The sequence below is a fragment of the Cebidichthys violaceus genome, unplaced genomic scaffold (assembly GCF_023349555.1).
Source record: "Cebidichthys violaceus isolate CVI_PGR_0920_01 unplaced genomic scaffold, fCebVio1.0.p SCAF_22, whole genome shotgun sequence".
NCBI lineage: Eukaryota > Metazoa > Chordata > Actinopteri > Perciformes > Stichaeidae > Cebidichthys > Cebidichthys violaceus.
In genome coordinates, this window is record NW_027176395.1 from 7,420,603 (window position 1) to 7,448,025 (window position 27,423).

General features: G+C 43.5%; 1 protein-coding gene across 1 annotated transcript; it reads right to left on the reverse strand.

Moving 5' to 3' along the window:
• Positions 1-8,889: 8,889 nt before the first annotated feature.
• nol10 (nucleolar protein 10) lies at positions 8,890-27,423 on the reverse strand. The gene is made up of 21 exons (XM_068717717.1): positions 27,278-27,423; positions 26,864-26,909; positions 26,457-26,555; positions 26,259-26,336; positions 26,137-26,174; positions 24,529-24,665; positions 24,350-24,415; positions 24,150-24,210; positions 22,730-22,815; positions 22,486-22,564; positions 21,075-21,224; positions 20,812-20,878; positions 19,981-20,033; positions 16,006-16,132; positions 13,765-13,844; positions 13,518-13,616; positions 13,215-13,307; positions 12,436-12,612; positions 11,042-11,355; positions 10,732-10,834; positions 8,890-9,727 (listed from the first exon to the last, which is right to left on the reverse strand). Exons 1-21 carry the CDS (start codon positions 27,341-27,343, stop codon positions 9,488-9,490), a joined length of 2,259 nt encoding a protein of 752 aa, XP_068573818.1. The 5' UTR covers positions 27,344-27,423; the 3' UTR covers positions 8,890-9,487.

Here is a 27,423-nt window from a genome sequence, read left to right on the forward strand (position 1 = left end):
CCCTATTTAGTCAAATAGAACTAAAAGTTTAATTTAGTTTTTATTTAAGATTTGTAGTTTTAAATCTTAAGCATACGCCAATGTTTCATTTAAGATTTATGTTGTAAATCTTAAGGATCCAATTATTCAATTTCAATTCAATAACTCAAAGTACTTAATTTAAGATTGTAAGTCTTAAGAATGCTAGTTTACCTGTAATGATTCTTCTACTGGCTCGGTTCACAAAAAAGGATCTCGTCACTCCGTCTCCTCTACAGCAGAATCCTGGCCTCCAAAATGCCAAGTACTCTCGTGTGAGAATAGGGCGGAGGTCTTTGTCAGGAGTCCTAAACTCCCCTGTGCACAGTTTCAGGTTCAAAAGCTGAAGAGAAGTGGAGGTATTGAGATCCGGCTCGAAGGACCAAGTTATGTTAGAGAAATTCACTCGAAGCCGATGTAAAAGTAATTATCACAGGACATTTATTCTTGCAAGAAGGAGACAGAGTTGAAACACATACAAGTCATGCATCAAGGCTGCTCAGAGGTCTGTCTCTGAGTCTCTGATATTTATACTTCGGATAACACACAAGTGCGTTTGCACAGAATCATTTGCATAAAGCTACGTGGCATGTCTTGAACTCGCCCCTTCCGCACAAGCAAACGTCATCTTGACGTTTAGTAAGATATACAATCGCCCCCTACAGAAGGTCACAGTGACTGCTAAACGAGGAACATCTGAGGATAACAAGTGTGAAGAGAATTCACACAGGAGCCCCAGACTTCATGGAGCCTTGTATGTTAAACAATAAGAACAGATCATTCTAAAAGTTATTTTTCTCCAACAGTAAGCTACTGAGAATGCTATGCAAGATTTAAAAAGGTTTATGATGCTTCAATTCCTAAGCAGAAAGATGTTTTTTCACCCAGAGCCCTCAAGTTCCTGTCCCCCAGATATTTCCCCCATTACTGCACAGTCTAATTGGTCCAAAGGTTGCATTCAGAGACGTTTGGTTTGCAAGCAGACATTACCAAATGGAGGAAAATGAAGAATTTGGTTGGTGTGACCCCGACAACATGTGGAAATGTTGCACAAGCATGGGTTTCAGGGCACTAACGTCCAAACCTTAGGGCTTCACGAGGACCGCATATCTGCAGGCTCAGCTTAATATCTTTTCCAGGTCTCGAGGCCACAATCAAGATGGCAATCAATTCTTCACACGGCGGGGTTTCCATTCAGACATTCTTCAGGGTGGGTGAGTGAAGTCATGTTTTCCGAGCAGTTTATTGTAAAAAAAAAAAAGTAAAAAGCGCAGCCCTTTTTCTGCACCGGTCAGAAAGTTCAAGTGAGGTTAAGCGGGAATGTTGTGCGATGACATAATCTGCAATCATTTTCACACATCGCAGTTTTTCCCTTGTAGTCCCCTGCCTCAAATCGGAACTTGGTTCTAACGGGCCATATGTCCTATGCAGACCCAATGCTGGTCAGTCAGGATGTGGGCCCCGCACTTGGGCTAATTCATTTTCAACAGATGTTTATCAGGCTCCTTCAGCAATCACAAGATCCCAAAGCACATTTTACGTAGAAACCCCCCCAGAGTTAGATTGTTTCTCTGGACTGCAGTCACTTCCCCTTTTGTTGAACTGTTTTTGTTCGCGTTTCTACCCCTCTCCCTCTCCTCCCCTTTGTAATGTCTGCGTCTCGTCTCTGTGTGGACTTTCTGTTGTCGTTACTGTGCACCATTGTGGCCTTACCCCCCCCCCCCCCCCACCGCCCCACGTCTCCCAGGCCTTGCGAAGGACAAGGATGAGGATTGTTATTGGCCACCCACAAGATACAGTGCAGTGTTACGGGCCTTGTGGCTGCGCGTGTCACGTGTACCGCTGCATCTGGCTTTGTGCTCCTCTCCACTTCTTTGTTAGCTCACAGTCAGTTTCACCGTTTCATCAATATGTCCCTGTGTCATCCAGCTTAGTCTGGTTTGTATCTGCGCTTAAATAAAATGTGTTAAAGACTTGATGTTATTTTGTTTAACCAACCTGAAATGACCCGGTCACGCCTCAAGTGTAAGCCTATGCATTGGTACGTACTTGTTAGAGTTTGCATCGCGTGTGCATAAGATGTTAACACACAAAATCCGCAAAGGCTTGACCTCGATATATACCTGAGCACTTTCTGCTGGTCCAGAAAGCTGCTTATGAAACTGGAGGTCTTAGTGTTTCCCTGCGTGGCTCCAGGCCCGACCAGGCAAATGGTACCTGTGGTGTTTGTTTACTCCTCTGACTCCGGTCAATGTGACTTTAAGTGGGGAGAGCCCCGACAGCGTGTTGACACACAGATAGCCTAATGAACTTAAAGCTCTGATGACGCCGTAAGCTCCAGCTATGTGAAGTTAAGATCGTAGCATCACACAGCCACCAAACAAGGACCAGCCAGCCACAGACAGGAAGTGCGTTGTTGTAAGTTGCAAACCAAGACAACTTTTCTTGCACTTTATCGATGAATTCAAACACTACAGCACCATCTTACCTAGTGTTAAAAACACAAAAAGCCTTAAAAAACATTTAGGTTACTAAATTAATATAATAGAGTGCTGCAGGAATGAGTCCTAAAACCAGGAGATGAGTCAGCATTCCCTCGTCTCAAAGTCAGTGGACTGAAGTCCAAGGTGTAAAGTGTGAAGAGGAAGGGAGCCAGAACGGATCCTTGTGGTGCCCCTATGATGCAGGACCAGACTCACACTCCCGTAGCCGCACATACCGTGGGCGGTTGGTGAGGTAGTCCAGTATTTATGCTGTGAGGTGGTGGTCCACCCCGGTCTGCTCCAGCTTGTCCCTCAGAAGCGTGGGCTGAATGGTGTTCAAGGCACCGGAGAAATTGAAAAACATGACTCTCACAGTGCTTCCAGCCTGCAGATGAGAGAGGCACCTATGCAGAAGGTAGATCTACCCCAATACCAGGTTGGTAGGCAAACTAAAGTGATGGGCTCACCAGGACCAGCCTCTCCAGGGTCTTCATCAGTGTCAGTGCCACCGGCCTGTAGCTGTTGGGGTCCTTGGTGTGTGATGTCTTTTGCACTGGCTCCACACAGGATGTTTTCCACAGCTGTGGCATTCCCCCCAGCTTCAGGCTCAGGTTGAGGATGTGCTCCACTATCCCACACAGCTGGTCTGCACAGGACTTGAGAAGCCTCGAGCTTGTGGTTGTGATGAGGTGCTGATCACAGGAAGTAAGGGGAAAAAAAAGCTCCACACGCATTTGTTTCATTCTGGTGACTTCTTCAACAAGATTGCTGAGTGTGTGACACTTCCCCCCCCTACTTTCATGGCTTGTACTATAAGTTATGCTGTAGTGTCTGGCATGTTACCACAATACATTAAAAAAAGAACAGTAAATTGAAGGTTTGGTCTTGTGTGTCTCTGCTGACTGACTGGGCTCATCCACAGTCAGTTCATTCACAGGGCTGATGTCTCTGTACTCAGGCCGTCTTGATAATCTATTTTTACATGCATGTGTGCCTCACTCTCTGGACCACACACACAGAAATTGCAGAATAAATAAAAAAGGCCCTGTTTGAACTTTACCCTTTTTACTGCACAATAATGAATGGTTCACCACCAGCAATAAAAGGAAACACTCCTGCCTTCCCCTTTGTCTTTTTTTGAACAGCGGTCACTGTGGCCACAAGCAGCAGTTACAGGATGATTGTAAATGCTAAAATGTAATGTACAGTAGCACACATTAAAAAAATAAAAACCCATGTGTGTATGAGGAAGAAAGTGATACTTCTTATTTTAAAAGTTCATGTCCCCAGTGGCCCTTTTAACTCGTTAACCACAAAGGGGCTAGGCTGGGACCGTGTTTTCTTTAAGAGGGGCCTCTTCAGTCAACTGGAAGTTTTAAAAGTCCCAGTGAAAAAAGTCAGAAAGTCTTTAGCTTCTGTTAAGTTTTTTTAAAATGTTTGATGACTCGTCCTGCGCTCACTCAGGGGCGTTTACGAAAACATTATCACAATTAAATTGAGCGAGGGAGCCCAAGAGACCTGGCGCCATAGAGGGCGGCATTCATCTTTGTGTGCTGCTGGGCGCTGCAGTGACGGGACAACAACGGGCCAAAAAATGGGCCAAGATTTGAATCCCTCTTGTAACTGCACACCATTCAGTATAAAGTTGGACAATGTGTAATTTTACCAACAAATTTAACGTTTACTAATTTCATACCGTTCAATTGTGGTGTGAATTAAACCACATGATGTTCAATCAGTAAACTCTTCAATTTGATTTAGGAGTTATCAAAGTGAAGTCACACCATCAGACAATGTGGCCCCCTCGCGGGGGTTCTGTGGGGCAGAACATTTTCTAACCACGCTGACGCTAATTGGCGGAGACAACAAAGAACTTCGAGGAGCTTGAAGAATGTCGGTTTGCCATGGGGTGATAACAGATCCAAATGTTTCCTGGTCACCACTCCGTGTCTTTGAGGGAAGCATTACCGTGGTGCGAGACAGCTGGAGACATTCCGAAATTACCCAAAGCCCCGCAAGGCTCTGACCCCGCTGACTGTGTCTTTGTAGACAGCACACATTAAGACAACATGGTCCAGAGGAAACAACCTACAGTAGCTGCCTCAATAGGAACAGTTCAGTACACGCAGACAGACACAGAGGAGCACTGAACCATCGAGACAGAAGCGTTGGAAATCAAGTCAAACCTTCTACTGTGAGGTTTGACACAAACGTTTGGACAGACATTCATTCTCCCACCTTAGGTTGTCCTGTGACTTGAAATTTTCACTTTTGGGTGAAGTGTTTCAACAACTATTGCATGGATCGTCAATTGAATTTTGGTACAAACACCAATGCTCTGCTCAGGATGAATTGTATTAACCTGGGGGAAATCATCTGACTTTTCACCTACCGCCAAATTTGTCATGTGTTCAATATGATTTATTATCCAATACCTTCAAAACTGATGATGTAATCAGTCTCCGCTCTGCTTTGCACAACGCCGTATTAGGGCCAAAAAGTTGGAGCCGGGAGGAGGGTATTACGAGAACAAACGCAGCATTTCCAAGATTTAAGTCGCAAATTTATGAGAAAAAAAGTAGAATATTCTGAGATTATAATGGCCCTGAAAGATGTATTTACACATTTTCTTCCTGTTTTTTAATAAATTTGTGATTTGAATGTCAGAGAGTTTTTTGTCGCAAATCTATGACTTTATAATCTCAGAGTATATTCAAGTGTTCTTTTATTGTTAGTTTGCTTTGGATGCTTTAAATTGGATACATCATATTTTACATTTCCCCTTTCCTGCAGAGCTCATGAATCTGAATTGAATTTGTGACTCCTTGTTGCATAACTTTGCATCTTAATGAGGACATTTTTGTGTGAAATGGCTGCATATGGTGGTATTAATATCACCATATGAAGACATATATAAGAGCTGCTCATCACCTCCACCAACGAGGTAATGTTTTCGGTTCAGTTGGCTGGTTTGTTTGTCTGTTAGTCATCAGGATTACAGAAAGATCACTGGCTTGATTTCCATGAAACTTTGTGGAATGGTGTAGCATGGGCCAAGAAACCTACTACATTTTGGAACGGATCCAAATCACAAGAAGCGGATACATGGATTGTTATTTTTTTGAGTACTGAGACGACCTTGTGTGTTGTGTCGTTGCTTCAGTTTGTCTCTCCGCTCACTCATCAGTGATAAAACCTCTTAAATTCCACTACTAAAGTAACAAAAAACTTCCAACAAATCAATTTGCATATCTAATTATCTAAATACTGCATTAAAGCCTTATTACAGTCTATATTATGTCAAGATATTATAAGGGCTGGGTGATACGGACAAAAATAAAATATCACGCTGTTTTTGACAAAATAGCTCAATATCGATACTGTGACAATATTGTAGGGTTGACAATTGCGTCGTTCACAATACACTGTATTTGCACAATTTGATTTTTGATAAATATTTGGATTTAATAACTAATTGTAAAAAGCTAGAACAGTTTGGTAAATTCGGAAAAATGACATCACCTTGCTGTAATGCAGCCTTTAAAGCCAGGAAAACACTTATACACTTGTGCTCAGCCCTAGTTGTTGTGACATTTTTGACCATGCAGCTGCCCCACTTGCCCACTTGTCAGCTCTGTTCCTGGAGTGATGAGAGGAGAGTTGTTTAATCTGGCTCTCTGCTGACTCATCATTCCTTCTTCTTTCAAGGTTGAGTTGCCCACAGTTGGTTTGTTCTGGATCATCTTTTCACCGGACCATCTTTTGTGCTTTCCTGGGTTGGCCTGAAGCTCGGGGAGTAGGCCGCGTCAGCACATTTCACTCCTTTGATCTTTTTGGCAGGGGGGGGTACGGACCGAGTAGAAGGCTCACTGCTTCACATTGAAGGTGTCATGGTTGTATCATTAACCACATTAACTTATGTTACATACTGTTGATTGACTAAAAAGGTGCATAGATGTACAATAATTATGTATATATGTTGGACATAAAAAAAAATGATAGGCTGTTAAAGACTAAATAAATTAAAGTAATTAAAGTTGCACACTGATACATCAAGAGTTTCGGCCAGCAAGCCCATGCACATTGTTCACAGCAGTCTCATTTTAGCAAATATGTACGGACTCAAATCCGTGTCTAAAGTAAGAATTCTGCTGTCCAAACACAACATGCTTTTATCATGTCCACAGCCATGATAGCCACCCTGTGAGGTTGTATATAGGCACACCTGTGCTTTATGCAGAATGCTAACGTCAGCATGTTAGCATGCTCACATTGTCAATGCTAACATGCAAGTTTAGCTGGTTTACCATGTTCATCACAAGCGTCAACCTCCGCTGCTGAGAAATTAAGCCAACGCGAAAGGGCCAAAAAACCGCAGTTCCTCAAATGGCCACAGATTTGACAAACACATTTTGTTTTATATTAAGGATTAAAGTTGTGCTTAATTAAGGGCGTGGTCTATTTGAGTGACAGGTGGTTGATGTCACAGGTTGCTAGCTGTCTGCTCTGCTGCGTCACCCCGGGCCCTAAGAGTTAGACTGTGTGGTCACTGCCTAGTAAAGTACTTTTCCAAAAATGTGCTGGTTACTCTGATGAGACCTCACTGACAAAAGTTTTCAATGGCACTCCCTTTCTACCTAAAATAGTCCCAATGAAACTTGTGGACAGTGTCTTCTGTGAATTATCCAGAGCAATGGACACACTGCCTTCCCTTCTGAGAAAAACAGGGAACACTACCATGATGGAACCACAAGATATGGTTCGATTTAGTTACATTAAAGCATCCCTGGTTTTTGCTTCTTTTGTTTGTAATGAAACCTGAAACACACCATGAGTTGCAATGTCCCACTGCATTCAAGCTCTGATTTGCATGAAAGTGAAAAAACATGGCTTGATAAATTCCACGAGACAGAAGTCCTCAGAAATCTCAAACCACGAGGCATACGTAATGGTTATGTAATGGTTTGGCATACAGGGTAAAGTATATCCAATAACACCTCCTTGCCTTCATGGAAAGGTCTCCTATTCTTTGTGTCAGCTTCAGTTGACCCACTTCCTGTGACCTGGTTGCCAGTTGTCATGGTGAAGCCACAGCATTGTGAAAGAGAAGGAAAGGAATCCAGATTAAGGAATTATACCAGATGACACTTTGTCCCACTGTAGGACAAATACAAAAAATAAAAAGGTAATGTACAAAATTAAAGGAATAGTTTGACATTTTGGGGAAACAGCTCACCGGTTTACGAGTTGTGGCTGAGATGATTGATACCAACCTCACATCTGTACGGAAAATATGTAGCTGGAGCCCACAGTCTTTTAGCTTAGCTTAGTTTAGCACAAAGACCGTAAAACAGCTGAAGAGCTGCTTGCGGCGTTGTCGAAAACCGTTCATCGCTGCTTGACTCCAGGGAAGTGAAGAGTTTGGCTCTAACATTAGCACATCCAGCAGCTAAAGTGAAGCGGACTACATTCTGCAGAGATCTGAATCCGCCCCCGCTGCAAAGAGCACTATCTCTCGTTTATTCCAACTTTATTAATATTGAACGCGTCACGAGTCCGAATTGCACCAAATTCGACACTGCACTCCCTCAGGTCCCCAGCAATACACACGCTGAGTGTGAAGTAGAACGGGTGAACGGTTCTTGACGTATGCAAAGGACACACAGACAGGGATTGCTTGATTTTAAGTTTAGTTCAGTTTAGATTGAACATACGATACACAATGTGCTAGTCAGTGAGCTTTAGAGATGCTGGTATGCAAGTTTTGTTATCCTTGAACAGAGCCAGACTAGCGGTTTCCCTATTTACAGTCCCTAAAATAAGCTGAGCTTGTCGGCTGCCAGTTTCGGCTTCTTATTGAACGTACAGACATGAGTGGTATCAATCATCTTATGTAACTCTCAGGCAGCCAGCAAAATAAGTTAACCACTGAGTTATTCCTCTAAAGGTTACAGCATTGAAATTACGTTTGGTTCTTGCGGCATTTGTTGTTCAACATGCTAATTTAATGGATTTCTCCTCAATGAGGCGCTGTTCACGCTGTCACAAAATACAGACGGATGGCTCATGGTGCAGAAGTGTGGCGACATCAAATGAGTTCAAATGAGCCTGGGGCCCAGTGTTGGCATGCCGAGGGCTGAAACCCCCCCCACCCCCACACACATTTTGAAATGGACCAATGGTGGAGCAGATGGGGTTCACACCATCAGCACACTAGGGGATAGAAAGACACTCATGCACTCCCTTTGTTTTTCAAGAACTGCAGATGTTAGCGGGGGAAAGAGAGAGAGAAAAGTTCTTCATTCACATTTTTCTCTTTCCCTTCTCTTACTTCCTGTTGGTCTAGTTTGATCGAGACATTTTGGCAATAAAAGCAAAGACGACAAGCAAGTGTTGTACCAAATATAATATACTGTACAAGTGTTGTTAAGCCGGTGTTGGCTTAACAATCTACAGTAATAAAAAAGAGCATTAAAAATACAAACCTTTTTTGCAAAAGCATACATTTTCTCCCCTCCCATTAACTGAAATAGTAGGCTCAACTGAGGAGCACGTCTAACAAACTACAGACGCCTGAGACAAGGCAGGTCATGTCAAGTCCTTTCAGCTCTTCATTCCTCCAACTCCATCTGGGGACATCCCTGCTTAAAAAAAAAAAGTAGTCAAGGTACTTTTGGATGATGGCATAAGCCTTATATGCACAAAGGCAGCGACATAAGTAATTTTTTTTTTTTTTTATGTGCTCTGAATTTGCAGAGAGCAGACCACCCACAGACCACCCTGGAGCAGCTTGTCTGTTCATCAATGTCAGTCTTTGCCACTTCCTGCAGCATCTCCAGTCTGTCTCGTAAAACCCGTACACTTGGAAGTTGAGTTAATGAGAGCTGCTACAAAACCTCGACGTGAGCTGAGGACTGTCCCAGCAATGCTTCTGTAGTCCTCACCCAGGACCAAAACTGGTCCTGGGTGAGACTAGGCTGCCCTTCTCAGTAACGGCCTCTCCCCCCTCCTCTTCCCCCGCTGCGTCCTCTCCCGCCGCCTCCACCGCGTCCTCTCCCGCCGCCTCCACCGCGTCCTCTCCCGCCACTTCCACCGCGTCCTCTCCCGCCGCCTCCGCCACGTCCTCTCCCGCGGTCGCTGCTCAGGTGTCCGGCCGAGCGCCTCAGCTTCCTCCTCTCCTCGTGGTGTTCCCATTCTGCCTGCTGCTGCTTCCTCTGCTGCTCCGACTGCAAATGAGGACGGAATAACGCATGTTTCAGAAATTCTGTCTTGCTGTGTTTCAAACCTCCTAACAATACATTCATTCTTGGGGGGGGGGGGGGGGTGGCAGTATTAACCATTACTCGCCTCTAAGTAGGGACAGGCCAGGGGATGAGAAGATTGTACATTAATGCTCTTTTCTATTTAGTCTGTATATTTTAGTAAAACATAACTGTATGGCTATTTTTAATTGGTTGTGGTTGTTGACATCACTGTCAGTCGGTCATGTTTAAATAGTTTTGAGTATTATTAGTAGTTTTATCAGATTGCAGCTATTCAATAATTGTGTCTACAGTGTGCAAAAGCTGCTTTTTGTGAATTATACCCTTTTTACACCTACATTTGTGTACATATGTGGGTTTTTATGATGCATGAAAACCCGATAGCAATAGGCTATTAGTAGGTAAGTATACCATTATGGGGATTTTATTTGTTGTGCCATGTTCAAGGTCACGGCTATGTCAGCCAGCACCAGAGTTAGTAGTAAAAGTTAATATGTTCCTTCAAAAATAATAATGTGTTGCTAATTCAGTCTCTCTATAAAAACTCTCAAAGCAAAGTTGATGATTGTTGAAACAGTGGAGAGACAAACAAAAGACCGTTTTGATGAGTTTGTTTCTGTCGAGCTAGGTAACTTTTGCTTGTTTTAAAGATATCTTATTGTGTTTTTTTGTCTATAAAATAAATTAGAATAATTGGTCAAATCCCTGTTGACAGAAAGCCAGATGTTAGCAGGTGTTTGTGGGTCTTTAGTCCTGAAGGAAAGGGGCTTTTTAAAAAACAATGTTTTTTAAGACTATGTGAAGTTAAACCTCCTCCTCACCAATCCGTCTGCAAACCAGCTTGGACAATTGGCTGCACTAGTTAGTTTTTAGCAGATACAGCTGTTGGGGGTTTATACGTGTACTTCATTGCTTTGAACAAAAGAGTGAGGGACGGGAGAGGACAGTGCGCCACGTGAACAGTTCACCTTTTTGAGAGTGAAGGTCAGCTGCTTGCTGCCGACTGCGGTGTCGGTCATGTTGCTGGTTCCTGAGTGCTCCTCCAACTTCAGACGGTCCTCCAAAGAAGCCCTGGAAGAAAAACACATATTCCTCAGACACAACGTACCAAACAGTGTACAGTTATTTGTCTTTTATTATAATTCATATTGATATTTATTGAGATAAGTTTGTAAATCTATTCATTTAGAAGCATCTTCCATAGCTGGACAGGTCAGGTCAGGTTATCCCCCACCCCCACCCCAACAGTTACATTTGATACATATCCAAAAGACATACTTTTGTAGTCTCTGCTTGCGGGCCACGTCGTTAAAACTTCTGAACTCCTCCCCAGCTTTGATCTGATAATACTGAGGCCGACTTGTCTTCTTGCCCTCGGCCATGTTTGAGGTTTTCTCTCCTTCGCTCTGGTCCCTCTCAAGCAGGACGGTGTTGCGGTCCGCTTCCTTCCTCCCCTGCCTCCGGCGGTCCCGGCCCTCCTCCCGGATCAGCCTACGCTGCTCCCTCACCTCCTCCACCCAGCTCTTGTCGTCATCTGAGCTCTCCTCCTCGGAGCTGGCTCGTCCCTCGGGCTCCTCATCATCCTCGGCCGCCTGGATGGGGACGTCACAAAGCCAGAGTTATGTATGCGGTAGTCTTTCCTGACAATGAGGATGGGGCCTGAAGCCTTGACTCTACCCTATGCAGAGTCTAGGGAAGCCTCATCCTATGCAGAGTCTAGAGAAGCCTCATCCTATGCAGAGTCTAGAGAAGTCTTATCCTATGCAGAGTCTAGAGAAACCTCATCCTATGCAGAGTCTAGAGAAACCTCATCCTATGCAGAGTCAAGAGAAACCTCATCCTATGCAGAGTCTAGAGAAGCCTCATCCTATGCAGAGTCTAGAGAAACCTCATCCTATGCAGAGTCTAGAGAAGCCTCATCCTATCTAGAGTCTAGAGAAGCCTCATCCTATGCAGAGTCTAGAGAAGCCTCATCCTATGCAGAGTCTAGAGAAGTCTCATCCTATGCAGAGTCTAGAGAAGCCTCATCCTATGCAGAGTCTAGAGAAGTCTCATCCTATGCAGAGTCTAGAGAAGCCTCATCCTATCTAGAGTCTAGAGAAGCCTCATCCTATCTAGAGTCTAGAGAAACATCATATTATGCAGTCTAGAGAAACCTCATCCTATGCAGAGTCTAGAGAAACCTCATCCTATCTAGAGTCTAGAGAAACCTCATCCTATGCAGTCTAGAGAAACCTCATCCTATCTAGAGTCTAGAGAAACCTCATCCTATCTAGAGTCTAGAGAAACCTCATCCTATGCAGTCTAGAGAAGCCTCATCCTATCTAGAGTCTAGAGAAGCCTCATCCTATGCAGAGTCTAGAGAAACCTCATCCTATGCAGTCTAGAGAAGCCTCATCCTATCTAGAGTCTAGAGAAACCTCATCCTATGCAGAGTCTAGAGAAACCTCATCCTATGCAGAGTCTAGAGAAACCTCATCCTATGCAGAGTCTAGAGAAACCTCATCCTATGCAGTCTAGAGAAGCCTCATCCTATCTAGAGTCTAGAGAAGCCTCATCCTATCTAGAGTCTAGAGAAGTCTCATCCTATGCAGAGTCTGTCACTGCGGGACAAATGATTCACATTGGACGGAAATCCGTCTGTAGGCGGGGCTCTGCCACGCGTGTGTTACCTGTTGAGAAGCGGCAGTCTGCTGGGCCAGCAGACGCAGCTTCTTCTGCCTCTTCTGTCCCACCTTGGAGACGATGGGGTTGAGGAGGCGGAACTCCTCGCTCTGCTCGTCCACCTGGTAGTCCGGGTTTTCGAACATCACCTTGAAGCGGTTGTCTCCCAAGACGCTGGGGAGAGCCTGCGCGTGTGAAAGGTTGAGGAGGAGTTTCAATGAAACTTAATTTCAATATTAAAAGTGTCAACTGAGTTTCTTTGGAGTCGGTGAATTCAGAGACCTAAGAAATGCTAATGGCGTCAGAGTGTAATTAAGTCCCACCCACACCGTGGGGGAAAACAATGAATCGCTCTCTATTAACTTTGTATTGTGTGAAGGTGCCTCCTTGTCACATTCATTCCAAAGAATTGAACCTCTGGGCAGCAAGAATGGGAACACTGTGGATCCTGATCCTGACATTTCTAATGTGCAGAAAGCATTCAGTCCAAATGTCAGTTTTAGGTTAACTATATTCCTGTGAGTTAAGCAGTGTTGTGTTTTCAGTCACAGTAGCTTGCTGACACACGGCTATCATTAGCTAGCTAACAGCTAACTTGTCCTGTCATTATGTTAGTTCTCAGCTGTTCCCCTGGTAGACATGGCGTGCTGAAATACTCAGGCCCTTCTGTTAGTGTTTCTGCCCTTGGGTGTGTGCGTTCCCCTCCAGTGGCCGCTATTTTCAGAGTATGACACTCTGTCTCTGTTGAGACATAACCACCTTGATTTTGCAATCTGTGTTTTCCTACCTTGCCCTTCTTTTTCCGAGAAGCAAGCTCTGCGTCGTCGTCACCCTCCTCCATCAGCTTGAGGGCCAGCTCCTTGTTTACCTTGGGCAGCTTCTGTCTCAGCCAGAACACACAGAAACACGGTTAATCACACAGGGATGTAAGGCAACGTGTACATTTTCACCGACATCATCAATGAATTACTAAGATAAAGGAATGCATGCTAACGATGTAAGAGAAAGAGAAAGGATGTACAGGGGCATTAATGGAACGATGGCGCGTTTTTAACGCTTTAAACCATGAGAGGAAATACGAGCCGCTCACCTTAACCTGCACTCTCTGGGTCCTGGACTCCTCGATCTTCTGGCGGATCTTATCCTTGCGATACTCTTCGTATGCGAAAGGATTGGCCATGCTTTTGACCTGCGGCCGAACCAAATGTAAAAAAAAAACAACAACATCAAATCTAAGCAACACACCTCTTTGAGACACTTTTACGACAGCTTTCGTCTGTTATATCACAATCCGTTCAAATTGAACAACTCGGGTAATTATTTGAAGGTGTGTTTACCTTGTGATAAAGCCGGATGTCCATGAAATAGCCGTGCATGTAGGCTCTTAGGAGAGATGATCCCACCAGGTGAGACAAACCTGACACAAATAAGCAAAACATACAGAAATCACAATCTGGACTTGGCTAAATAGATTAATAATAAAAAAAGAAATTCAAGCAGCCATTTATGAGAGAACATAGAAGTTATAAAACAATTCTGAGCATCACGTCGCCACTTTGGTTCATAATGAAATATTTCAAAAACTATTGAATGGATTACAATGACTTTTTTGCACACACATTCATGATCTCCAGAGGATAAATGCTACCAACTCTGGTGATCCCCTACATTTCCACTATTAACACCATGAGATTGATGATTTAGATTTCTTATTGAAATATCTTGACAACCACCCAATGGACAACCATGCAATTGGTTACTGATGTTGGTGATTGTCTGACTTTCACTGTGATGCCACAGCATCAAATAGTACTCAACTAGTGAAATATCTCAACATGTTCTACATGGATTTGCAAAAAACTTGGTTGAATCATTCATGGTTCCCAGATGATGAATCCTGCTGAATTTTGTGTTCCCCTTTACTTTTCCTCCAGGTTCAGAGTGAGATGTCTTGGCAACTGTTGGATAGAGACATTCATGACCCCTTCATGATGAATTGTAATAACTTTGGTGATCCTGCGACTTTTCGTCTAGGTAGGTTAATCGTGAGTCATTTTTCAAGCAAAAATGGCAGAAAATGCTGTTCCCACCTCTCAAATATGGAGATTTCCTGCATTTCTATTTTATATCATTTTAAATTCAATATATTTGGGTTTTGGAGTGACTAAACAAGAATTTTAAAGACTTTGAGATTAATCAAGAAAATAATTGTCACATTAATAGAAAATTAAAATAATCATTAGTGAGCCCTAAAGCGAATGTTAGCATTTAGCTCAAAACACAGCTTTGCCAAAGTACGGCCTCACAGAGCCGCTCGAATGGCTGTAGACTCTTAGTCATGTTGTTTTCAGGATTTACCTAAAATCTTTAGTGTGAGAGTCAGTCAAATTCAATGTACATCATATGTGATTGAAATGCTCAGAGAACAACCTACTGCTGAAAGTCAGTAAACAAAGGAGCTGATTGTTGAGGATGCATGCCCTTGTCTATAACAATGCAGCTGAGGTGAAGATAACAGCTCTAAGTTCCTGGGAAAACTGACGACATCTGACGACATCAAACGGTCATCACGCTTCCCCATATTGGTGAGGAAAGCTCATAAACGGCTGCATTTCTTTAGGAAACTTAAGAAGGTGAACATTCCTGTGCCATGTTCTTGTTAACTAACAGAAGAGCAATAGAAAGCATCCTGACTGGTAACATTACTAACTGGTATGGGATGTGCACAGCCCAGGACAGCTCTACAGCAGGTGATTAAAACCAGAACATCATTGGTACCATCTACTGAGCATCAGGGATAGTGGTGAGAAGAGGACCCTGAGAAGAGGTAAAGGATATCAAAGACAAAGCCCACCCAGACACACCTGTTCACCTGCTGCCCTCTGGAAAGAGATACAGAAGTATCAGCTGCCATCCTCAGACAACAAACTGCATGTCGTTGCACAACCCTGTTGTAAAACGACAATAGATAACCATGTGACATTGAGAATCTCTACCGCAAGATTACTCACGCCCGGGTGTGAATGGGAGCAGCAGAATGCATGGATGATTATTAAAGAAAATATATTTATTTCGTCAAAGCCTGAAACAAGTAGGATTGTGTCGATAAGAGGGGACACCGTAAACGTTGAGTAAGCGCGCGTTCCAGGATCCCGCGTCAGTGTTCTCTGCCCATGCTGCCTCAAACATAACATTACAGGCCCACGTTACATGGCTTCTATAAAGCAACACCGCCGGGCCCCTCCCGGCCCCCTCCTCGTCTTTTATTCTGCCGCAGCCAACCACCTCTCTGCTTCTTGTCATTTGATCTCTTTACTGCTGAGCCTGCATTCCATTGTTCATTCAACCTCTCCAGTCTACGCTCCCCCGACCCTCCTTCCCCCAACCTCCAATCACACACACACACACCTTTTCTTACCTAAAACCTCTTAATCATTCGCTAGGCCTCTAGTTAGGTAGTCTAGCCACCAGTGCAAACCCCTTAGGTTATTTGGGGGGCTAATTGGTTGGATAACTTTGAGATTCGTTTCCACATGGAGTGAGGTTTGTGAGGAAGAATTAAGGCAGCAGGCTCTCACCCAGATTGTCCAGGTCCTTCCGGGTCACAAACTTGTAGTCGTCGTACACGGTGCTCTCCGGGCTCTCTTCCAGCTCCTCTGTCAAGTTGTCGAGGAAGGAGCACCACCGAGGTGCAGGGCCCAGGGCCTGAAAGAAAACACACACACACACACACACACACACACACACGGTTCAGATTTAGACTGTTGACCGTAGGTACAAAACATGTCATATAGTTGATAAACCGAAATAGACTGACTGTCCGTGCTCATGTTTCCAGTCCAGTTAGAAATGACTTAGCTCTTCCTTCTTTTTACAAAGAACCGTGGAATTGTGCCAACGCGTAACCCCAAACTAGTACGGAGAAAAGCATCACTGCTTCTCAGGAACTCAATTTTACTGAACTGGTTACAAACCACAAAGGTTAGTTAGAGCTTCACTTACATTGCTTTGCCTAGTTTCCAAGCTACCTTTCCCGGTCTTTGGGTGTAAATCCAATTGATTTGTGGAGGTAAAATGTAGAAAGATTCTCTGGCAGTGTTTGTGCATTACTGGGACATCTGTCTGAAGCCGGACTTGATAATGTGATGATACAGCACTCAACTTACTCTGCCTGCGGTTACACTCGTCTTTTGTGATCGGACGCCCCAGATCGTAATTTAGCTAGGATCGCATATGTGTGTGTCAGAATTTCGACACTTCAATGCGACCTGCCTGATGGAGTAGTGATCGCATAGAAGAAGCAGCTGTGAAACTGTGGATAAACACGTTTTATGCCCTATAAAGTCTTTTATATAATCTATTATAACAGAATATATCTATTTTTGCCGCTTACTCTTCCTGCCTGCACTATTAATAGTCTTACTTTATAGAAGGATAGCCGCTAACAAAGCTCCACTAATTCTGTGATAAACACACACGTTCCTATACATTTTTCACCATAAAGGTCTCCTGTTGATTTGTTATTTAGAAGCTTGAATTTGGAAACATGCAAATCGGAATCAACTCCCTTCCTTTGGCCCTCGGCGGTAGAGGAACTCCCGTGAGTTTGATAAACTCTCTGGATTGTGGTGATGTAACCGATTCCATGTTATCAACTTTTTGCTGAAGGCTACAAAAATGGACTAGACTTCGGATTTCAGTGCTAAATCTGCCCTGCATGCCCTAATTTCATCCCATTTATTTCTTTCCAATGGAGCCTGGAAGTTTGCCACACACTTAATATTCAAAACTTGTCCGGCCATTTGTCCAGTAGCGACAAAGCGCCTTGAGTGAGGGCATTGAAGGGTTTTACTTTCAATTTAAAGCGCATATTTAATTTGTCACTCAAAAGGGTTTTGCAATGATTCCTGGACACGGACAATTCAAAAAGTGCTTTTCTTGTGAAGGAAATGTCCATTTTGATAAATAGCTAAAACTCAACTAAGTTTAACTAACTAAGTCAACTAAGGAAACCGCTTGAAATGTCATCATTCGTCCTCTCCATACTGGCTGTAAAGAAATATAGGTGAGAGGAGACTGCTGAGTGGGCGACAGGGCCAAAATCCACAACTGTTGTTCTGTGCAAAAATGCGTTCTAAAGTTCAGCTTTTATGTCGCGTCAGTACTCTGATCAGCCGAAACGAGTGGTTATCTTAGTCGTGGCAGGTGTTTTATGTGTGTTTTATGTGGCAGCTAACCTGCATGTGACTGCCAGGAAGTGCCCCTCCTTTGTGTTTCTCCAAGGAAACACAGACTGGGGAGAAAAACAGCTGAAGTCAAGGACTGGGCATTTTGTCCCTCATCACATACAGTAGAGTCCCTGTGAAGGGGTCACCAGAGGACACGTGTGGGAGAAAGCAAGCAAAAGTGTGTGTGTGTGTGTGTGTGTGTGTGTGTGTGTGTGTGTGTGTGTGGGCTGATGATTTTCCCTTTCATTAAATGTGGTTCTCACAAAGCCGCTGCATTCACACCAAATCAGGCGTGACATGTATGTACATGGCATGTATCTGTTGTATTAAGATAGACCTGCACAGGGCCTAAATCACTGCCTTATAGACTGTTGTTTCCTGAATGACGCGTCTTATCTGTAAATCGAAGATTCGCCAGAATGTCTCTTGACACTTTCAACTTTGTATTTTCTTTTGCGCCATTATCTAATACTGTTTTATCCTGTTTTGCTAGTTTAAAACAGGGCCACTCCTGCTATGACATCTAACAGTAACAATGTGTGGAATTCTTAAGGACTGAACTTGGTGTTTCAGCCTGTTTATTGGAATCCGTTCATTCCAGATAGATGATGACTTCACATGGAGTCCCACACTGAAGCCAAAGGTCGACAGAATCCTGGTCATTCTTCAGTTTCATTATTGCTAAGCAGAGAGCTGATAGTGATAATAATCAAAGCTGTGTGGGCTGACGAATCTTTTTTCCAAGAGGTTTGCTTCCTGATAACATTTATAAAAATAAAATTAAAAAAAGTCTTCCTGAAGACAGGAGGTTCTTGGCAAACATCTAAACGTGCCGTGTGAAGTAAGGCTGCCTTTCTCAGAAAATCAAATAAATCGTTGTGGCATAACCGCCCGCCCGCCCGCCCGCCCGCCCACCCACCCACCCACCCACCCACCCACCCACACACACACACACACACACACACACACACACACACACACACACACACACACACACACACACACACACACACACACACACAAAACATTGCCTGACTCATAAAGGACTTTTCATGGACTTTCATTTGCTGTTGATACTGATTATCAGTTCAACACATAACTAGAACAACAAGGATGCTGTATCTTCTTTGTGACATTCTAAGCGTCTATTGAGGTTTTCAAATGAAGTTCCGAATGTCTATTGTCATGTTTTATGCACTTGGGAACTTGATGAACCCAGGCTCCCAACAAGACAACAATGGTACTGATCTTCTGAGCCAACTTGGGCTGCTATTTCATCAATTCATCTTTTTGATTCTGCGTTTGTTTGGTTAGTTAAATGTAAGAAAGTATTAGGAAAAGCCTGTCTCAGTCAAGGCCATCAAGAATCTCGCCTCTCAGCTGTAGATCCAGCACGTATTCCAACAGCTGGGTGGTGTAATCTCTCTAATGAGGACAGAAGGGCCGGGAGTTCAGCAAATCTGTGTCTGTCACGTCTGGAATGTACTCATTTACGCCAAGAAAAGTCTAGTTTACTGTACACACACACACACACACACACACACACACACACACACACACACACACACACACACACACACACACACACACACACTAGAATAACAACACGGTCAGATCATATCAGAGTCACAGGACAGTCTGTTGATGACAGCAAGCTTTCAGCAGCTTGAGGCTGCATTCACACCAAATCAGGCGCTGCTGCGATCAGCGCGGGGGGTGGGGGGGTATGCGGCGGTGTCACTTAAAAATAGAGCCCCCACACCAGATAATGCTCCCATGAACGTTTAATTGATTACCGTGGGTGATGTTGCTGGTAATCACTGGAACTGGAACATTATCTAGTGTGTGGACTGTGTATTTGCACTGTCTTTAACATGCTTTTCTGTCCAGCACGTAGTATTGTCTGTAGTATAGTACAGCACAGCACGCCATTTAACGTCTTTGTTCCCTTGTGGCTGGGTGGTTATGAGCCGCTGCAGCGTGACGTAGGGTTTGCGTTTCTCTAAAAGTTGATTCCGTTTCAACTTTCTGCGTGGTTTTCGGAATGCGGCGGCTTTGTGAGAACCACGTTAATGAAAGCGAAAACAACACACACACACACACACACACACACACACACACACACACACACACACACACACTCTATTGCTTTCTCTTACACATCCTCTGATGTTCCCTGAATCAATGAGGCTTGTAAATATCCTTTACTGCTCCATAAAGCGTGTGCGTGTCAGCACAAGCACCTGGTGGACAGGATGTGAACGTGACCCGTCTGCTGCAGGTTGTAAAGTCGGCAGTGAGGAGTGTAAAAGCCTCTACACTCACCGGGACGTAGAACGTGTTCATCTTGGGATCCTCATTGGCGGTGAAGAGCATACCTGACAAGGACACACAGAAGGGCAGATATAAATGGAGCTCATCTCTGGGGTAAACATTGGATTTAGTTCCAGTAATATATGTGTTTCAGATTAAAGAGGGTAAAAGACTGATAAAGATTTGAATTTGCATATTCTAGGGCGGAATACCCTTAAAATCGTACTATTCAAAACACTTCCACGTCAACAGTATCACACTTGCGCGGTGTGCTACTTGTCCGTGCGAGTCCAAAGTGTTTTAAGCAGATCATCAATGATCAGTAATTAGTATTGGAGGCAAAAAAACATGGTCAGGGATCTGTAATAGTTATATTTGCTCCCTTCCTTCTTTACAAACTGATATCATTTTGTGGGTGAAGTGTTCCGTTAAAAAGGTTGAAACCTCATTTAAAACAAATTAAAAACGTAATCTTCGAAAACTAAATCGAAACTAAATCTTTGATAAAAAACAAAAACAAAATCAGACTGAGTCAGGACCAAATCATGATTTCAATGACAACTTCTATGTGAAAGTTCACCTTCAATAAGGCTCCTGGTAGAAAACTGACTGGCATGCAGTGATGGATGCATAAGTGCAGAGTGAAACCGTTTGAACTCTGTAAGATGGCGCCACCCACAGGTCAAAGACGGTTCTATCCCACCACCCAATTTTATTCTTCCTTTCTTTTTTAAAGTTACTTTTCTATGAATCTCCTGTTGTTGTTCTTCTGCTGCTCTGACACTTACCTGCATGAATGAAGTTAGTCTTATGTTATGATCTTGTGTGGGAAGTGGTTCTCACCTGAATTAGGGTACATGCAGACATCGTTGATGTTGGTCTGAGGCTGTATGGAGGAGAAGGCCTTGCCCTGTGGTGAACAGATATAAATAAATACGAGGTACATGGAGCCAGAAAGAGTGTAGGCTGATTAAGACAGTCCAGTCTTGATATTAGTGTGAGGACGCTTAAAAACGCTAATGCACAAATATCAAAACAACCCTTAACACATCGTCATTCACGTGCACTATGAGTCGGTTCCTGTGAAGGCTGTTACTGAGTCTTACGGTGTCTTTGTTCCAGATCTTTATGATCTTGGAGTCGGCGGACACAACCAGGTCCAGTTGATCGTGGAAGTTGATCGACTTGATTGGCAGGTTGTAGAAGTGGTCTCTGACCAGCAGCGGCTGGCTGGAGCGCAGGTCATAGAGCAACACCTTCAAGACAAAGAAGCAAAGGGCTGGATTTAGAAATCTATTTCATTCTGCAAGAGGTGGGCTTCTCAATGAGTCCGAGACCTTTGTATTATCCCCGACTGTGACGGCCACCAAAACCAGCAGCAAATCCACACTGCAGACATTTTATGACTACTAGTAAAAGTGCAACCTGTAAATATGTTTCCTTTCTTTCTTTTACTTTTTAAAAAAATCACCATCACATAACACGTGAAAAACCAGGAGGGAGCGAGAATGTGTGTGTGTGTGTGTGTGTGTGTGTGTGTTGGGGTGATGCATATTGAATTCATTGCATGCTTAAAAAGTGACATTTATCAACGGCGTGCAGGTCTGATTAGCAAGTGTAACTTCAGGTGGATCGTGCAGCTGTCACAAGCGAGCCCACAATGAGTGCAATGGGAGGGAGAGATAGATACTAGTATCGCACTCACTTTTTACAATAGAACTAATGCACTTATTTCTATAAAACATCCTCTTATTGGTCATGGTGGATATAGCTATGACTCATGCAGCCCCGGTGCACGGAAGAGAAGAGACAAATGGTAAGAACGTTATTTATGGAGGTACCTTTCAAAAACAAAGGCCCAAAGTGCTTTACAATAAAACATGATAAAATATAGTTAATAGTTCAGAAAAAGACCATCAGTTAAGAACAAGGGTTAAAGGCTTCCTGAATTTAAACACGTCATCATAGTACCTTTATAGGAGTAGATCTTCAGACTCGGCAACACAATTTATTATTTGGTGTCTTTAGCCAAAAAAGCACTACTTTAGTTTGTGACTTTTCATTGTTATTTCTGTGAATTGCCTATTTATTACCAAAGAATCTATCAGTAATATGGTTAAGATGGAAAAGAATATGTGAATGTGTTGCATTGCATGTCTATGAAGTGTTATATGAAATGTAAATTGTGTGCTGGTGCTCCTCAAATTTTCCATAGGGAGCACCGGTGGAGCCCTGACATTGAGCTACATTAAAACGAATAAAAACTAAAACCAAATTGTGCTCCTTTTGAAAACACTGCAAAGTTTTACAGGGAGGCAGAATGACATCAGCCACTTCTTTGTGAGCCGACTCAGCTCAGAAAGCAGAGGAGGAATCTCGCACCGCGTGGGCAGCCGATAGTTCACAACGGCAAACAGACACAAAGTCGTAGACCAGTGTCATGGAGCGCTCTGAACAGTGTCCAGCTGCTCGGGCCGTCATGAAAATACGGTCGTGGCTTAATGCGTTTGGGCTCACCTGTCCTGTGCTTGTGCCGACTGCCATGGTTAGGGAGCCGTTGAACTTCAGCGCACTGATCGAGGGCAAGCTTTGCACCCTGTCAAGAATAAAACAAGTGAGACACAGAGAGAGAAATGTGACACGATGGTAAACGCCATTTGAGGCGGGATCAGAAGCAGAAGAAAAAGTGCCATGTGGCCACATATGCATAGTCACGCTGACATCAGCATTGGAGATCTCAGCGTGGCGGCTTGCTACGTACTCTGCTCCCTCGGCGAGGCTGCTCAAGGCGCAGTCCAGCGTGCCTACTCGGTTCCGGACGCGAGGGTCCCAGCATTCCACCCGGCCCTGGTGGTCCGACGCAAGAGATGTCACACGGTCAGACAAATGAGGGAAGATTTCAGGAAGCTTCATGGCTTTAAAAAGATTTGTTTTAACTAACTGGGAGTCTTTTCAAGACCAATAAAAAACATCTTGTGTTGGCAGCTCCTAATGTAAGTGAGGTAACGGTTTGAAAAACTTGAACTTTAGCACTCAGAAATCATGGAGCACACTTATTTAATCAGCCCAGCTGGTGCGTGAAGCCTATACCAAACGATATCAAAGAAATGAGACAAAAGAAAGAGCTGCCATTAGGGACTACAAAAAAATATATATATTAAAGCCGATTTCTGCAAACAACAATATGGAAACAGCTATTTTAAAACAGGTGAAATCAAGCCATTTCTGACTGAACGCAGTCGATGAAAGGGAAACTCATCGACTTGTAACGCATTGTGACTGTTCTGTTTTACTTTAAGAACACGTAGCACAAAGATACAGCATGGTCCATAAATAAGTCTTCAGATATTTTACAGCAAAGACATTTTAATCCTTATTATGGGCTTTTATTTTTAGTAAAAAAACTAGTAGTATTTTCCCTTTACAGATACTTGAGCTTGTGTATCATCCGATACCAGTGCTTTTAAATATATATATATATATATGTATATATATATACATATATATACACACACACACACACACACACATACATACATACATATATATATGTATGAACAGCTGTATACTAGTAACCCTGCATGGATGTCATTATTGTGTGGCTTTGCTCCCATCCCATAAAACTTTTCTACAGTCATAACTGAAAAAAGAACTTAAATGAATTAATCTAGGAGGGAATAAACAACAATTCCTATAAAAAAGTGCAACGATAATTTATGTGAAAGGTTCAGGTCGCCGACTTGCTCGCTACTTCCATCATCAATTCCGGACGCAGCGATCATTTATTTCCCCGGAGCTGAAGATGGAAATCCTCAACAAATGAGTCATTTCGCTTCTCATCTCATCTCTGTGGACAGTTGCTCATGTGCAGTGCTGATCAGGCAAGACGTAGGAGCAAGTATTGCGTAACATGTTGTTGTTGTTGTGTATTGTAAATAAGCAGAACGAATGAATGAATGACTGAACTGGCATCGGAACAAATCTACATGTTTTAGTATATTCTAGAATGGGCGCGCAACACACACACACACACACACACACACACACACACACACACACACACACACACACACACACACACACACACACACACACACACACACACACACACACACACACACACACTTGTGACTGCTGATAACTGGTGCCTCATTTCACACACAGCCTGCCATGGCACTTACCTCAGAGGTTCCTGTGGCAAACAAGTGATGAACGGGGTTGATGTCACACACATTGTTTTCCCTGAGAAGTCAAGAGAAACAAGCACCATAAGCATCAGCTGAGGGCCGTGACGGAAACTTAAAGACTTGGTCCAACACTTTAAATGTTTTTCCCGGACTGAACGTTGAGTTAGCCATCACTGGCCGAGTGTTTTACTTACACAGCATCCGTCTGCAGTGAGTTGAGGAAGCGCCCTTGTTCCAGATTCAGTCTGAACACCTCGGAACTGAAAATGAAAAGCAAAAAACCTTAACGGGGTCGCCCGACGTGCGCAGGATGAACCTGAAAACATGCTAGGACGACAAAGTTGCCTCAACATCCATCGATGCAATCTCTCACCTGGTGCCCACAAAATACAGGTCACAGGAGGGGTAGTGGTAAGAGAAGTCCCGTCCGAACTTGGGAATACGTGTCTTGTAGTAGTGTCCGTGCTGGGAGTGGAACTCCACATAGCGGTCAGAGTGCAGGAACACCAACTGTACGGACACGGCGACAGAAACAGAAGGGCAATTTTAAAGCAAGTGTAGTCAAAAATGCTGAAAAGCGCTGAGGGTTGATAACACATGGACTTTTAATTGCATTACCTATTCGACAATGAAGTAAATTAATTAATTACATTTTTCCTAAATCCTCTCATGTGTAGTGATAAAGAAACATTAAACCATCTCCAAAGCTAACCATCTTTTTAGCAGATATGAGGGCTGATCCAGCAGCTTGGTGTAAAACCTTTAACCGAGTGGAAGTTAATATGACTGGTGCTGCGAGATTGATGACAGTTTAATATAAATGCAGTTTATTAATAGGTGGTTCCTCATTGGTTTACCCCCCCCCAAAAAAAATTGTATATGAAGTTACAAGGAATAAAATAAAATCCCCAAAAGTGATTACCGTTCACTTTTGCTGTTGGATGCTGGATGTAGCGTGCTAATGCTAGCTAGATGAAAGCGGTGGTTATGGCAAAGCAGGCGACTAATGCACCTATTTGTAAATGATTTCACTGATGTTTGTGGCTGCTAATAGCCGCTAACTGGGTGTGTTTTTCAGGGGCAGATTTAGTGATTTGGGGTCCCCAGGCCAGCGATGTCTGACTTTACTTTTTACTCTTTATCTAATGGGGAATACTGCTTTTGGCAGTGGTAGAAGACAAACTCAAAAACGACTCTCAAGTAAAACTATTTACTCTTAAAAGTAAAACTATCAATACTGCACAGTAAAGGTTGTGCATTCAAATGTTAACTTCAAGTAAAGAGTGACAGAGAGGCATTATCAGCACAATGCACTTAAATGTACTTCATGTCTGTTCAAGGTGGAGCTCTCAATTCTAATATGATGCTGGATCCTTCAATGGATAATCTCATCTCATCTTCAACCGCTTATCCGGGATCGGGTCGCGGGGGCAACAGCTCCAGCAGGGGACCCCAAACTTCCCTTTCCCGAGCCACATCAGCCAGCTCTGACTGGGGGATCCCGAGGCGCTCCCAGGCCAGTTTGGAGATATAGTCCCTCCACCTGGTCCTGGGCCTCCCTCGGGGTCTCCTCCCAGCTGGTCGTGCCTGGAACACCTCCCTAGGGAGGCGCCCAGGTGGCATCCTTACCAGATGCCCGAACCACCTCAACTGGCTCAATGGATAATAAAGCATCATATTCTAATTGTTATATTTTGAGAGTGAAATCTGAATTTTCATGGTAATCAACAATTCTCTGTCAGGTAACTGTAGTGTTACAATGAAAGTAGAAGTACACAGTAGTACACAAGTTTACAGTTGAGATGTGCATCTTTTAAGTGGTTCGGGAGCCTTTTGTTATTTTAGGGTACAGTGACTCAGAATAGTGACCTAATTCAATATTTTTCATATCTAAACATCATAAGAAATCTATTGCTGTGTGAACATAAAAACAAACAAATACAATGGCATCTGTAAAGTGTCGGGGCCCTCAGGGTCTTACCTTAGAGTAGTCATCAGACAGGATGTCAAAAGCCACAACTTCAAGAGAGAGAGAAAATTCATCAGTTTAGACGTACATGACACGCAACGCCATACAACAAGTAGGTGTGTCTACTAACTTACCGTCTGAATCCAGACAGCGCTCAAACTTCAGGGACAACTGGTAGGTGTCGTAGCAGCGAATCCTGGGTTTGTAAGTGCCTGAAAATAAATGGAAAACCGGCTGAGTGTTCATGGCGGCCTGTTCCGACTGACAACTGTCAATTGTGCCTCTCACTTTTAAGGTAGATTTGCCGAAACACTGTCCGCAGTTTCTCTCACCTGTTGCCAGGATGAACTGACCGTCCCTGGACACTTTGATAGAGGTGCACACCGTGGGCATCTCAAAGTCCTGGATGAGCTCAATCCTGCGCTGGATGTCTGGGGGAAAGAGTCAGATTAATGATGGACATTTCATAGACAATTATTCGTATTACTTATTGCACTAACTGTTTTTCTTTGTTTCTGCACTGTACTTTGGTTCTGAGTTATGCTCTGCTTCATGCTCTTACATGCTTGTTTGGAAAAGGAAATGTACTTATGACTAATGGTGACTAGTAGTTCTTTTGATTACCAATGTTGAATGCACTTATTGTAAGTCGCTTTGGATAAAAGCGTCTGCTAAATGACTGTAATGTAATGTAACAATTACCCAGTCTGACATGCTGAAATTGTAGTGGTCAACTCACCAACATCTTTCTTTTGTAACTGTCTCTTCTTCCGATCTGACAGCCACTGCAGTTAAGAGGAAGAGGTGATGGGATTTGACATTAAAAATGACCAATAAAGCACCGCGTGGTTACAGGTTCATAGCTTACCTTTGTTGGGAATATTTTAGTCTTGGCCAATTAACACTACTGTACCAATGGTGCAGTCTCAAATTATGTTCTGTTTAGCCAGCTGTGTTCATTTATTTATACGACACGTTCTATCAAGGTGTTGCAGAATAGACTTCAACATTGACATTTTCTTTCAATATACAATGTCCAGGACTTCTGTTGTCACGGCTAGCTGTGTTAGCTTGTTAGCTTGCCTCAAGGGAAGCTGTGACTTCTTAGACTATGGGACGTAACTAAGCGTCAGGAAATAGCCGGTCTTCTTACCTCTGGAAGGGATTTCCCATGGCTTAAATTATAAATCTTCACGTCATTCACACTGGATATCTGCATTGTGGGGGGTGAACAGACTCAGGTCACACATAACACAGATATCGCACACCGGTGTGCCGCACTGGATCCACGTTGTTGCT